The sequence below is a fragment of the Loxodonta africana genome, chromosome 6 (genome assembly GCF_030014295.1).
Source record: "Loxodonta africana isolate mLoxAfr1 chromosome 6, mLoxAfr1.hap2, whole genome shotgun sequence".
NCBI lineage: Eukaryota > Metazoa > Chordata > Mammalia > Proboscidea > Elephantidae > Loxodonta > Loxodonta africana.
Window position 1 is genome coordinate 26612051 of NC_087347.1, and position 14673 is coordinate 26626723.

Below are 14673 nucleotides of genomic sequence, written 5' to 3' on the forward strand. Positions count from 1 at the left end.
CAAGGCCTTGCACTTCCCCCTTCTCAGCTCCACTTGAGGGAGCTACAGAAGGTGACGATAAGGCCCACCTCTGACCTTCTGTGGTCTCGTGTTCTCTCCCTTCCCTCCAAGGACTCTCCTTGCCCCAAACCTCTCCCGGTTTTGATGACCCTGAGGATAGAAATCTTCCAATTCCAAATGGATAAGTATGACCAGAGAAACCAGAGATGGAACCAAGAAAGTGAGGCAGACACAAGACAAGAAGTGTGGTTGTAATGAGCTCAAAGCCGGTGCCGGTCTGGTCTGTGTGAGGCCTGGGGAGACAGGCCAGCACTCCAGGCAGAGTCAGGGGGCCACTCTGGCCGTGGCAGCAGACATGGTTCCAGGCACATCTCAGGGTCCTCAGGAGCACCCTGGCTCTGACTGGGGCTCGGGGGTCTTGGAGAGCCCCGATCTTGGAAGCTCACACTGGCATGTGAAGCTCATTATACTCATCCTGGCCATCCTCGTCAAAGTTTGGTTCCGCATCTTCCGAGTCCAGCTGCAGAAGGGAGCAGAAGATTGGGAGAGGCAGGGAAGCAAACCCAGCCCCTCCATCCCCAGTGCCTCCTCTGACCAGCAGCCACCACTGTCAGCAGGGACTGTGAGCCCAGGTTCAATTTCACCTTTCATTCTGGTTAATACCTCAGGTTACCCCCAGGCCCCTGGCACCACCTCATAATAATAATTAATAATGAGAGAGAGGGAAAAAAAAGTTGCCATCAAGTTGGCTCCAACGCATGGTGACCCGATGTATGTAAGAATAGAATTGCACTCCATGGGATTTTCAAATGGCTGTGATCTTTCAGAAGTAGTGACCTAGGCCTTTCTTCTGACAAGCCTCTGGGTAGAGTCAAACTGCCAACCTTTTGGTTAGTAGCTGAGTGCTTAACCATCTGCACCACCCAGGAACTCCTAGTGAGAGCACTGGCCACATATTAAGTGCTTTCCTAGGGCCACTTCTAGTTCCCTCATTTAAATGGATGTATTGCAAGAAGATATCCCCACTGACAAAAGCAAGGGTCAGGCTGGATTTCAGCACCCCACCCCTACTCGCCCCTGGCTGGATGCTTTTGTTCAGGGCATGACCTGCACAGCTGTCCACAGCAGCCCTGTGCTTACCACCACACTAAGTGCTTTGCCTGGATTAGTATTTAATCCTCACAACAATCCTGTAAAATGGAATCTATTATTAGCCCCATTATACAGATGAGGAAAGTAAGATTTTCAGAAGATTAGACACCTTGCCTAAGGTCACCCAATTAGCAGGCGGCCTAGCAGAGACTTGAACCCAGGCCTCTCTGGTCCCAGCACCCATCTGTCCTAATGCTGCCACCCAACCCACTATCCCTTACCGCCTGCAGCTCCCTGTCCTGGAAGAGCCGGGGCAGGAGGCACCGCCTCAGAGGCACTGTGAGCAGCAGCAGGAAGGGAAAGGCGAGGGAGGCTGCCGTGGACTTGACCACCCACAGCAGAGCAATGCAGCCCAGCTGGATGCAGGTGAACAGGTGCATCCGCCATGTCTTCACCTGGGGAACGGGCAGCAAGCCTCGCCACACAGCACCCCACCTACCCCCCTATGCACTCCCCATGTCCCCACTTATCCTTCATAATCAGTCCGTCCATCTCTGGCCCGAGGACCCCTCCGGACGCCCCATTGCCCCATCACCCCACCCCCATGCCCTGGCCTCACCTTGGTCACGTAGGGCTGCTCAGGATGGTGTTTTGCTGGCATAAGGATGAGCAACAACCGCTGGGACAGCTGGATCCCCGAAAGTGACGTGACCCCCATGTACAGGAAAATCCCAAAGAGCACAGCCAAAGGGATCCGGCGTAGCACAGCCCCCATGACGATGGACAGGCCTGCAGAGGTGACACAAACCTACCTGACCCCTCGGCACAGCCCTGTGACAATCGACAGGGCACATCTGACTGATCAGCGTAGCCCTCGTCACCAGGAACAAGAGAAGATGGAGCAGGATGGAGAACCAGGAATGAGTCCAGGAAAAAGAGGCACATGGAGTGTCAGAAAGCAGATCTAGGGTCAGGGCAAGGGCTGGACGTGACACTTTTGGAGACTGGGAAGGTGCCTGGGTCAAGCCTGGGAGAAGGACCAGGTTTAAGGCCAGGGGTCCCAGGCAGCAGGTCTGGGCAGAATGGGTCTAAGGCCATAGGGGTCCCAGGCAGTGGGTGTGGAGGCCGAGGCTCACCCACGAGGCAGGCGATGAGCACCCCGGTGACCCGCTGCTCCCGCACCTCCTGGATCTGGGGCTTGTCGCCAGGGGCGATGGCAGTGCGCATCACAGTCAATGCGTTGACGTGAGTGACCGAGCGGACAGTGGCAGCGGTGAGCCAGGGCAGCCCAAAGAGCCCACAGAGCCCACCCAGGGAGCCGATGAGAAGCAGGTCCAGGTGGAAGCCGGAACCTTTGAGCAGCCTCCGCGCCTTCTGGCTGACGATGAGACTGCGGGGAGACCAAGGAGTGGGAGGTCAGGCCAGGAAGTAGGGGCCAGGGACCAGGCAGGAGAAGGATGGGACAGCGGCGGTAGGACGTTCAGAGAAGAGTGCCCCTCCCCAGGGACTGGCCCGCTTCCTCTTTCAGTTTTTCAGATGTAAGACTGAAGTTCTCACATTTAAGCTTATTTGAGCCAGATTCCCACACTGTGAAGATTTAAGACACACAAAAAGCAGCTGCCAGATAGCACACATTACTGAGGTTTATCCAAGATGAGAGACTCGTGAGCGTCGCTGGGTGAGAGAGTGCGCTGTCAGGGTGTTCCGAGGGCTGGGAAGTGGCCCCTGCCCACGGCGGAGGTAGTAGACAAATGTCCTCAAAGCTTCATATGAAACCCCTGCCCCCCACGCACATGGACCCCCCTTTGTGGCCGATCCCACCGCTCTCCACCGTTCCTCCCCCACTTTCCACCCTTGCCAGCTCCCGATACACATACTCCCTGCCTCAAGGTCTCCCAGAAGCCCCCACCCACCCAGCGCCCCACATTGATGATGATGTCCCCGCCTTAACCAGGAACCCAGCCAAGGAGCCCAGCCCAGCCCTCCTCCCGTCCCCACTAGGGCTTCCTGCCCTCACGCGGTGATCTGTGTCTCCATGAAGATCAAGATGAGGACCAGGAGGGCGGGGACAGCGGCTGCCACCATCATCCAGGGCGGGAAAGGGCGGGCACTGCCCAGGGGCGGGATGAACCACGTGCGCTTGTGGGGAGAGGTCACCGAGAGCCCAGTGGGCACTGTCAGCTTCTGCAGAGCAAGAAGGCAGAGTTCAGGGGCACAGGAGACACCCCGAATGGCTGCTGCCACGGAGCTCTGTGTCCCCAGCACCCCAATCCTGCCGATGGTGCTTTCTGGGAATTTGGGTGTGAACTGATCTTGGGGAAGTGAGTTTTGCCTTCTCAAAGTCACTGTCCCAACAAGGGCCCAGCAGAGGACAAAAAAACAAAGTACAGTCAATCCTCATTAGTCCCAGATTTCATATTTGTGAATTCACCTACTCGCTAAAATGTATTTGTAAAACCAAAATCAGTACTCACCGCATATCATTCACGGACATGTCCAAAGCAGTGAAAAATTTGAGCCACCCAACACACAAGACTGGTTCAGCATTCACTAACTCAGTGTCCGCAGGGACGTTATAGAACATAACTACCTCAAGTCAAGGCCTGAGCCCTGAGCCCTGAGCTGTCGACTGGCCTACTTTGGGAAGACCTGGCATCCTGCCCCAGTCCTACCCCTGTTCCTCCCAGTTCTTTACTAAAGACCACACACAGGCCTATAGACACCCTGGGAGCCTCCTCAGCCGGGCCACACGGGGACTTCAGAAACTCCCCCACCCTCCTGTGGCCCGAGCATGTCACCCCTGGGACTTGTGTGCCAGCCCTGATCTTTGCCGTTGGGCAGTGGACATGTGTCATGGCCTCCCTCTCAGGGCCCAGGGTGAGGACCAGGGCCAGGTGGCTCAGGGCTCACTCACCTGTGTGTAGGTGTCTGTGATGGAGTAATCCACCAGGACCATCACCAGAATGGAGATGGGGATGCCAAAGTCCCCGATGATGCGGCGAGCCTGGAGGGGCCAGTCGGGGGAAGATCTAGGTCAGGGTCAGGAAACCAACCTGGGGCTTATTACCTCAACCCTCCTTGGGTTGAGCTGGAGCCAGAAGCCCCCGAACCAGCCCCCTAAACCCCCCTCAGGTTGCAGCCCAGCCTAAGAGGCCACTCCTCTCTCTTGACTCAACTTCCCTGAGGCAGGAGCAGAGAGACACCCTAGGAGAGGCCCCTGAGAGGGGGGGTTGCACATTGGGTGGAGGGGGGGTCCCCAGATTGACCAGCCCCTCTGGAGAGAGCCTGGCAGCAGTCACAGGAATCACGGGAGGGCCCACAGGGCTCTGCAGCCCCATCCTGGCAGCCACGCACCTTGCCGCCCAAGAAGCGGCTGTTCCTGAACTTGCGCAGGAAAAAGGCGATGAGGAAGGTCCCAAGCATGAGGATGAGGGACAGCAGAGCTGTGTTGGGCTGGTTACGTGGGCCCAGTGTCCCCTCAGTGGGGGGCGGGGCGCTCCCATTCAGGTCTAGGCTGGCCTCCGGCGCCCCTCCCAGTGCCCCCTCAGGTGGGTAGAACGGCAGCAGTGGGTGCTCAGTGAACACCTGTGTAGGCAACAAGGACGCCCTATTGCTTACATGGGCAGGTGACCCTGATTTCCTCACCATCAATACATCTGTGAAGGAGAAGGCCGGCCCCTCACACACCTGAACAGGCAACAGTGACACACAGACATCCAGCCACATCACGCACACACACAGTCAGTCACATGCAAACACACACGCATACACACACATCGCCACAAAAGGTGAGCCAAGGCCACCTGGCCCCTTGGAGATGACAGGGCCCCCACTCTACCACAGACGTGTGCAGGTGAGTCCTCATTCCTAAACCTCTAACCAGTTGCCTGGCACCCTGAACCCTGACACTCTGGATCTGACTCCCCTGCCTTCAGCTCAAACCTAGTCCAGTGTGCATCCCCACCTCCCCCATCCCACACCCAGTGGAGACACCCTCCATGTCCCTTCTGCCCCCAAAGCCCCCTCCCTCTCCTGCTCACCCCAACCCCAAGGCCTGTCTGGACCCCCACCTTGTAGAGCTTGTAGAAGGTCTCATAGATGAAAATGAGCGAGATGAGGAAGGCAAAGATTTCCTGGGTGAAAGGCGAGATGTAGCGGACCAGGAAGCTGCCTTCAGCGGCTACCAAGGCAAGGACGAAGACCACTAGCCAGAGGCCAACCCACACACGGCCGGTGAGGTACTCCAGGTCTTGGGCTCGGCAGAACTGGAGGCAAAAGAGGGGGTTACACGGGGGCTCTGCCCTGGATACTGTGGCCCACAGAACAGGCTAGGGGAACCCCGAAGGGGAGCCAGGGCCAGAGAGAAAGGGCAGGTGGCCCTGGGGAGCCAGCGGGGGGCTGTCACCTTGAAGAATGCTTCTTCGAAGACGAGCAGGGGCCCCGAGAAGCCAACCACGAGCAGCGGCTGGGCTCCCAGCAGTGAGAAGAGCACACCCAGCACAGCCGTGGACACAATCAGCTCAGACACACCCATCAGCCCCTCGGTCTTCTCTCCTGGGTGAAAAGATTGGCGATGACCTGCCCTGGCTCTTCCCCCCCTCCTCCCCCTCCCCGTTCCAGCTCCTCCTAAGCTGGAGCCCCCAGCAAGAACAGAGCAGCCTCCCAGAGTGGTAGAGGAGGCCCCTCACCACTCCTATCCCTCCCAGCCCCTCGCCACCAGCTCCCCACCTCACCCACCCCCTCTTACTTTGTAACCCCCCAAAAAACAATCATTGGGATGCCCAGACTCAGCAGCTCCAGGAAGTGACCACACCTCACCAATCAGCCCCCAAAGGTAGTCCCTAGGACATCCTGACCCAGAAACCCTGTAGGCGACACTGGGCCCCCTCTCTTCTCCTAACCCCTCCTTCTCACTCTTCACATAACAGCCCCCCATAGTAGATCACTGTGGTCCCCAGAGTAACCACAGGACCCCCTCACCTCTCCCACTCCTTGCCCCTCACCTAGCAGCCCCCGAAGGTGATCACTGGGATTCCCTGGCCAGGCAGCCCCTCCAGTGACCACAGGCCCCCTCACCTAGCAGCCCCCTGAATGTGATCACTGGGATTCCCTGGCCAGGCATCCCCTCCAGTGACCACAGGCCCCCTCACCTAGCAGCCCCCCGAACGTGATCACTGGGATTCTCTGGCCAGCAGCCCCTCCAGTGACCACAGGCCCGCTCACCTAGCAGCCCCCTTGAAGGTGATCACTGGGATTCCCTGGCCAGCAGCCCCTCCAGTGACCACAGGCCTGCTCACCTAGCAGCCCCCCTGAAGGGGATCACTGGGATTCCCTGGCCAGCAGCCCCTCCAGTGACTGCAGGCCCCCTCACCTAGCAGCCCCCCGAAGGTGATCACTGGGATTCCCTGGCCAGGCAGCCCCTTCAGTGACCACAGACCCCTCACCTAGCAGCTCCTCCAGGGACCGCAGGCCCCTTACCTAGCAGCCCCTCCAGGGACCGCAGCCCCCTCACCTAGCAGCCCTCCGAAGGTGATGGCAGGGCTGAGGGCAGCGAAGTAGATGAACAGCACGGCAGCCACGCACTGGGAGTGCAGGGCATCCCGCAGGTCACTGGGGTAGTGGGGGTACCGGCGCTTCACATCCCGCACAAGCCCCCCAAACACCGAGCCGGTCCGCAGCAGGGGGTCGTCTTCAGGGGTCACCTCAGAGCCCCCCAACTCCAGAGACAGCTCTGGGGAACAAGGGGCTGCTGGGACACAGGCTACCACCCTCCAGCCTGGAGGCCCTGGGCCCAGGCCCAACCCTTCACAGGCTTGGATGGGTGGAGACACTGGGTTCCAGTGGCCGCAGGACAAAGGACTCAGGAGTCAGGCGGGGCCTGTGGGTCTGACCTTTCCCAGGGGCCGCATAGCTGCCCCGCGTGGTCGTCTCCACCTTGGTCTGCTCCCGCTCCCGCCGCTTCCGCAGCAGCTCACGCTGGAAGGCGGCCACGGAGCGCAGCAGGTCTCGGCCCTCTACCTCGGATGGCGGGATCACAATGCTGCCGTCCAGGAACTCGCTGATGGCACTCAGGAGGTCCTGCCGGTCGTCTGCCTGGTAGGCCGCCTCGTGAAACAGCTGGGGGCACAAGGGCCATGAATCTCAGGACAGGCTGGGAGGCAGAGTGCTAAGGCAAGCAAGGGGCCTCTGGGACGAGGACTTCGGGAGGGAGTGCTGGGCGTCACAGGACTAGAGGCAGGTGGACACTCAGCCACACTCACCCATCTAGACCAGCTGGACACACATTCCTGTGGGCTGGCAACAGCCACTGCCTCGAACACCCCAAGTGCCCTGTAATCCCCTAGGAGCTTCCAGATTTTTCTATAATGCAGCAACTAAAGGAGTAATGCCTTGGCATAGCCAGGACCTCCAGACCATTCTAATTGGATGGTGCCCATACCTTTCTGCTTAATAAATATTTTGAACATCACCACTGGCTAGGGGACCCTCTTGTCCAAGCCCAAGAGGAGCCACATCCAACCCTCCCATTAAGCCTTCTGTCACATCCCAAGCTTCAGGGCCTGGGGTTCTGCCCCTGAATCCCATCACACACACACTCTTGCCACAGCCCCAGCCCAAGGCTCCTTTTCTCTGCTTGGCCAGCAGCTCTGCCACCACCCTCCAGAGAACTGTTTCCACCCAGGAAAGGTTTCTCCCAGCCCTGCATCCAAGGGCACCACTGGGGGCAACTGGAGGACCAGGGAACAAGCAGGGTTGGGGAGACAGGCCTGGAGAACCCAGCCCACCTTGTCAGACATAAGGGTGGCAATGGAACGCCCCAGCTCATGATAGTCAGTACTGGTGTGGCTGGGCCCCAGCATCACGAAGAGGAAGCGGACTGGCACAGGGACCTCGAGCACAGACTCCAAGAGCACAGCCTCGCTCAGCCGCACAAAGGCTGCCGCTGGCTGTTCCAAGAAAGGCACACAGCCTGGGAGAAGAGGAAGGCACAGGGCTAGGCAAAGACCCCTGGAAGGGATGTCTGGGGCCACCATGTACAGCTGAGCAGGTTGCACACTGCACAAAGAAACCCCAATCTAAAGAGGCCCTATTCACTTACACAACTGTATGTTTACTACGATCTACCTATAGATGGAAATTAAGGGTCTTAAGGAAGGCTGCCTTCTTCGACTTCTCACCAAGATGCTATATGGACTAGCAGCAGTCCGAGACAGCAGGAAACTGGATGGGAAGCAGGATCGAGAGAGGAAAGGGCCAGGGATAGGATGGGTTGTGAGGAAAAGCAGGGTGAGGTGGGGATTGAAGAGGCAGCCTCCAGGCCAGAGCTCAAGACAAGCAGACCCCATGGAGGCCCACCCGCTCTGCTGCCCGTCCCCCGTGCCCAGCCCTCCTCACCCACGAGCACCACGGTGGCTTCAGCATCCTCAGGGATCTTCTCCAGCAGCTTCATGCTTTTCCCCCGGTGACCATCTCCCCCAGGCATGTGGAGGGGCTTCTGAGGACGCAGAACTGGAATAGGGCTGGGACCCAGACCGGAGGCCGTGGCAGGCCCTCCCACTCTTGCTCCAGCCCTGGACTCTGCTCTCCAACCCCTGGACCTGGGCCCTTCTTTCTCCCTCCCAGCCGGGCAGGGCCCACATCGGGAGGGGCCGCCCCGGGATTTGGACCCTCCTCTAAGCCTTGCCCTGTTGGTTAAATGACACCCCTGGGTCAGCCAAATCATCCCACTTAAACCTCTGCTTCTCCAGGGCTGGGACCCCCTCCTCGAAGTCCCCCCACATGCTTAGCATGGTGCCAGGCATCAAGCATCCTGACCCGCTCAATACAGTCATCAGCAGTCTCCACTGAAGCTGGAAACCCTGTCAGTCCCCAAGCCGGGTCAAGGCAACTGACCTCCTTGGCATCAGGGTCATGAGGCCAGAGTGGAGCAGGCTCCCCAGAGTCATCGGCCATGGTGGGCACTGCACCATCAGGGCCGTGGCTGGGGGTTGGGTGATGGTTCCCCAGAACTGAGTTCACACTGGAGCTCGACGGGTTTCGGGGAAAGAAGCCACTGTCCTTGTCATCATTGGGATGACTGGTGAGAGAGGAAAGATGGGTCAGGAGGAGGGGCCCATGGTGGCCTGAAGTCAGGAGGAAGTGAGAAACAGAGGGTCAGGGCCTCCCTCCCTCTGCCTCAGAGTAAGAAAGAGCTTTCTATTGGTTATTTCTGCCCAAAGGTGAAACAGCAAGCTCCCTGTCACTAGGAAGCCACTGGGGGAAGTCTGTGCCCCTGAAGGGCAGCTGAACTAGGCTCCCTGACCCAGGTGCCCAGCCCCGGCACCTGTGTTTCAGCAGCAGGGTGCGAAGAACACTGGCCCTGTCCTCCGGCTGGATCTGGTCAGACACGATCATGGTCTCCACCACGAGATGTGCAATACCCGGCAGGGTAGTCTGCTCCAGGTCCAACAGGGCAGCTCCTGGGGCACAGTCGGGAGGGGGCATAGCCACGTCAGATAGAAAAACCACCCCTATGCTGCCTTGCTCCTCGAGGGCAGGCACACGTGCTGAGCGAGCAAGGCACTCAGTGCACCAGGAGGCTACTAGGACCACTCACCACAGGACAGCCAGGGAAAGAATGAGAGGGAGGAGAGAGCTGAAAGCATGGGCCCCTCCTCACCCAGGAAAGGAAGGGTGACTGCATGTGTACGGAGCACCTACTGTGCCAAGTACAGTGCTGGCTCCATCAGCACAGTCCTGCTTCTCAAAGCTTATGGGCTGCTGTGGGAGTCAGACCCCATGTCACCAAAATGGTGGCCAGACCTCACTGTGCCCAGGACTCCAGGGGAGCAGTGAAGAAAGCGTGTAGCCCCTAGGGCCTGCAAGGTCCCTACCGTGGGCGATGGTCCTCCTGAGCTCCAGGAGGCTGCGGAAGGAGAGCGAGGCGACGTGGGGTTTGCCCCAACGCTCCGTCTCTTCCTCCACGTCCTCCTCAAACTTGATCCAGCGGGCTGTCTCCCGCCAGTGGGGCTCCTGGCCACGGTCCATCATCAGCTCGTTCAGCTCCACAAACACCTAGGGTGGGTGCCAAGGGTAAGGCCTGGGGCTGCGACAGGCTGGCACAGGGACACCACAGCAGGGAAGGAGGGAAGGAGGGCTCCAGTTGGAGAGGTGGGAGGAAGTGCGGGCCCAGCCACTCAGGGTCCTATACCTCATGGGGCCTCCGGTCCAACTTCTTCTTCTTCTTCTTCCTGCGCAGGACAGGGGCCAGGCCACTGGGGCTGCCCCTCCCGCCCTGCGTCCGGGATGGCTTCTTCACGAGGTGCCGCCGCACGCCAGGGTTGTCCTCCAGCCGATGACCTACAGAGAAGGTCAGCTTGGTGGTCCCAGAGTCCAGCTCAGGGCCACAGGGTCATGGCCCAGCCATTCCAGGCCCTAACTCTGTCCACTTGGTGAGGGCTATGTTGACAGGACCACACAGTTCCACAAAGCTATTTCATAGATAAGGAGACTGAGGCCCAGAGAGAGGAAAAGACCAGCCCAAAGTCACACAACAAACCACTGGCCAAACCTCAAAACAAAAAAAGGCAGACCCCCACCTCAGTCCACAGTCCCAGTGGGCCCTCAGCCCTGTTGTGCCCATTGCCCTTCGCTCTGGGGTCCCCCACCCGGAGCACCCTTCCACTGCTCCTGTGACCTGTCTCTGCACCCACATCTCCACACCACCTGTACACAACTAGGTACCCTTAGGTAGACCTTCTCCCTTTCTCCCCACCTGCCCCTCCCAGGCCAACAGCTGGGAGACAGGCCAGCAGCCCAGGTACTCACAAGCTGGTCCCCTTGCCATGGGGCTCAGCTGGCCCCTGATGGATTCCCACAGGTCATAATCCTCAAAGTCCAACACAAACATCTCTAAGTCCTCTGAGGCCAGTGAGTTGTGAGGGCTGGGAGCTGGAGCCACCCCAGGGCCGTGGCCCACCTTGTCCCTGGGCCCAAGGCTCAGAGCCCTATTGGGCTCAGTGACGTCCTCCCGCGGGCTTGTCATTCCCTGCTCCCTCTCAGAGCCCCAGGTCTCCTAGAGGAGCCTAGACAGGAGTGGGCTTTACCCAACCAGAGCTGGAGGTGGCAAGGCCACCCAACCCCAACTCCTCACGGCCCCAAGCCTGGCTCCCTACTGCTTCCAGCCCCCACCCTGGCTCTGTAAACACGCCCTTCCCTTGACTCCCCCCCAACCCCGCAGCCACTGCTGCTGCTGCCATCGGATTGTTCCTGTCCCTGTCCTCAGGCCCTGGCAACTTTCCATGACGTACTGAGCTCAAAGCCCTCCCCCCTCACCCACACACTGTGATTCTGAGGGGGAGGAGGGCGGGGTCGGCAATGCCCCTGGCCTGGGCACAGCGCCCCACGGGTGATGACAGGTGGCACAGAAAACCAGGGCACTGATAAGATGGAAGGAATGTGCCGAGATCACAGCCAGGCCCAGCCAAGAGTGGTGGGACAGAGTGGGGGGCCTTGCCATAGGCCAGGGAGCCTATAAGAAGCAGGGCCTGGCAGATTGGCTCAGACCCAGGGGCTGGCTAGAAAGGGAGGCAAAGAGTGGAGGGTGTTTGCCCTGAGAGGAGGAGCCTTGTGGAGAGGGGACAAAGATGTCTTCAAATGTCACATAGAGACAGCAGCTGTATTCTGTGGGTGACTCAGAGGACAGAATCAGGACCAAAGGGCAGAGGTGTCAAGAAGGGAAATTTCAGATCTGGCACCAGAGATGTAGCTTGGTGAGGTAGTGAGCTCTCCATTGCTGGCCACATTCCAGCAGATGGGGATACTGCTGAGGGGACTTGGCGCTGGGTGGTGGCCAGCACAGAGCCTCTCCAATGTCCATTGCAGGCTGGGGGCCATGGAGAGGCCATGGGCTGACTGCAGGGTCTCACTCACTCTTCATGTCATCCAGGTCTGCAGAGCCCAGCATCTGGGCCTCGGCCTCATCAGTGGGCACCTGCTGCTCTGGGCCACCCAGGCTGCCCAGGGCACTGCCAGGGCACAGCCGCTCCCGAAGGTCATAGCTGGCCGATGGGCTCCAGGGTCTGCTCTTCTCCCCAGCAACTCGTGAGGCCCGGGCCCTGGGGCTGGGATTGCTGAGGAGGCAACATGGCAGCCTTGGGCATCACACGGAAATGTGGTGGAGATGGATGGCCCAGGGCAGGTTAGGGGTGGGCAAGGCCCTGGAGACTTGGAGAGAGTCCCTTACCCTCCCCCAGCTCAGATGGGTCTGGAGTGGCCTCCTGGGCACAGATACGGGCCCCTCCTAGATAGAAAAGGACCCACGCTTGGGCCTTCCTCACCCCATCACACTGTCCCTCCTCCTCTCCAGCCCTCCTTCCTTTATTCTCATCCTCCTCTCCACGTCCACACCTCTCCCCCTGTCCTGGAGAACTTGCCCTCTCCTCTCTGCTCCCTTCTCTTTCTCTCACTCTTGACCCCTCCTCCTGGACAGAGAAGAGAAGGCCCTCCCCTCCTGCCTCCTCTACCCCTTCTCCTCGCCTCTTCTCTGGGGTCAGAGCTGGTGGCATGCCCCAAGGGGAAGGTCAGAAGCTTTGGACCTGACTGTTCTGGGCTGGGTCCCACTGAGACGCAGTGAGGCCAGTACCTGCCGGAGTGCTGGGGGCTCTTGTCGGCATGAGGGTCCACTGAGGGCAGAGGCCTAGCAGAGGCAGCCCTCCCCAGAAGCCCAGGGCTGTCATCCTCGTCACTTCCAATGGAGAACTGTGGACAAACAAAATGTCACCTGGGCCCCTGCCCAGACTTCCCACTCAGCCTCCCCTGGGCCCCTCCACCCTGTCCTCCCCCTCTCTGCAGCCCTCCTCCAAGGGGCAGCCCCATACCTTGGCTTTCTGTGGAGATGCCAAGGGTGGGGGCTCTGAAGGTTCCACTTCGGACTCCCCTTCCTCCTCCTCTTCCTCTTCCTCCTCCTCTTCCTCTGCCCCTGCTCCCCCCTCCTCCTGGATGGGAGGAGTCCCCTCAGAGGGGGGGGCAGAGGTTTTCTCCTTCTTCCTCTTCCTCCTGGTGTGCCGGGCAGAGGTGGGGGGCGGTCGCCAAAGCTTGTGGGGTGGAGGCAGGCGCACCGATAGCGGATGGTGGGTGTGATGGGATGTGTGCCGGTGAACTGGGGGTGCAGGAAAGCAGGTTGGGGCCCTGTCACGGACCAGGCCCCTCACCACCCTAGGGGCACACACCTGATTCTAGCTCAAGGCCTCATACAAGGTCACCCTAGTCCTTCCTCCAAAGCCAGGCTCCCCCCAACACCTGTGTCCATATACCTGCCATTAGGGAGGCTTGTTGAGTGGGGGAGTGATGGAGGGGGTCATGAAGGGGGAAGGGAAAATGGGGGGGCATGATACATTAAGGTAGGGGATGGCAGCATCAGAGGAGCTAATGAGGGGCCACAGATAGAGACAGTGGGGCCAGAGGTGAGGCAGAGCCAAGGGGAAGATGAAGGTCAGGGGGAAGGCCAGGCCCATGTCCCTACATCTCTTCTGCATCTGAGCCCTGCTCCCCCTGCAGCGGACAGGCAATGGGTGAGTGAGGCAGGATGACTCCACACTGCATGGTGGCCCAGCACAAAGTCCAGCACAGCGCCAGCACAGGACGGCACTTGGTGGCCAAGCCGTGGTGAGCAGTGATGATGGCGATGAAGGTGACAGTGGTGAAGGTGATGGTGGTGGGGGCCGCCTGCGCTAGGGGTCCCCAGGCTACCCACACTCAAAGTCCCGCTCGCTGTAGCTGCGGCTGGGCTTCTCAGGGTCCCAGGCTGGGGGCTTGCTGATGAGGTCCCCAAACCTGCTCACAGCCAAGGTCTTGCCCAAGTCATCGTCGTCCTCCTCGGTGTCTGGACCTAGAGGGGGCTCCTCCAAGGGCACCCGGACCTGCAGGCCCAGACAGCCTCTCCTAAGGCCCTGTCCTGTGAACCCCACCCCCACACTAAGCCCTGGTTCGTGGCGGGGGTGGCCAGCAGGCTCCATCGTCAACAGCCCCTCATCTCTGAACCCCAGGCCGGGGTCAGCGCCTCAGAACCCACCCTGCCAGGTTCCCAGGGCTTGGGAGGATAGGGGCAACAGATCCGAAAAATACCCAAAGAACCTTTCTTCCTCCATCCTCCTCGGAGTCGGCCAGAGGACACCCCTCCCCTCCGTGGGGTCCCCCCTCCTCCTCTTCCCCTACCCTGCGAGTCCTTCACCTGGGGCAAGGGGGAGGCGCCCCCGGGCGGCGGGATCACTCCGTTGGCCATGGCCGGGGCGGTGGCTGGGGAGGCTCTCGCTCACTCAGGGACCCGTGACCCGGGTGAGAAGAAGGGGGCGCTGCGGAGGCCTAGTGGGGCGCCCTGGGGGAGGAGGGCGGGGTTAGGGTCTGCGCGGCACCTCCCCGCTCGTTCCCCGCCCGGGCCCCCTCCCTGCCCTGCCCGCCCGCGGTACCTCGGGGCTCCGGAGCCAGCAGGGCCTGGGCGGGCCGCTGCACCCCATCCCCTCCCGCGCTAGCTCCGGGCGCGGCCGCCTGGCTCCCGCTCGGCCTCTCAGGCGCAGCGGGCGGACGGGGAGCCTGCGGCCGCGG

The 14673-nt window shown here is 60.2% G+C and overlaps 1 protein-coding gene across 1 annotated transcript; it reads right to left on the reverse strand.

The window, feature by feature from the left end:
- Window positions 1–207: 207 nt before the first annotated feature.
- On the reverse strand, window positions 208–14253 carry SLC4A3 (solute carrier family 4 member 3). The gene is made up of 21 exons (XM_003406045.3): window positions 13826–14253; window positions 12951–13231; window positions 12716–12831; window positions 12004–12203; window positions 10283–10431; window positions 9966–10146; window positions 9416–9551; window positions 8986–9169; window positions 8488–8587; window positions 7878–8062; window positions 6984–7209; window positions 6605–6823; window positions 5498–5646; window positions 5163–5357; window positions 4447–4677; window positions 4007–4096; window positions 3110–3276; window positions 2229–2482; window positions 1712–1881; window positions 1374–1547; window positions 208–520 (listed from the first exon to the last, which is right to left on the reverse strand). Exons 1-21 carry the CDS (start codon window positions 14085–14087, stop codon window positions 443–445), a joined length of 3747 nt encoding a protein of 1248 aa, XP_003406093.2. The 5' UTR covers window positions 14088–14253; the 3' UTR covers window positions 208–442.
- Window positions 14254–14673: the final 420 nt, after the last annotated feature.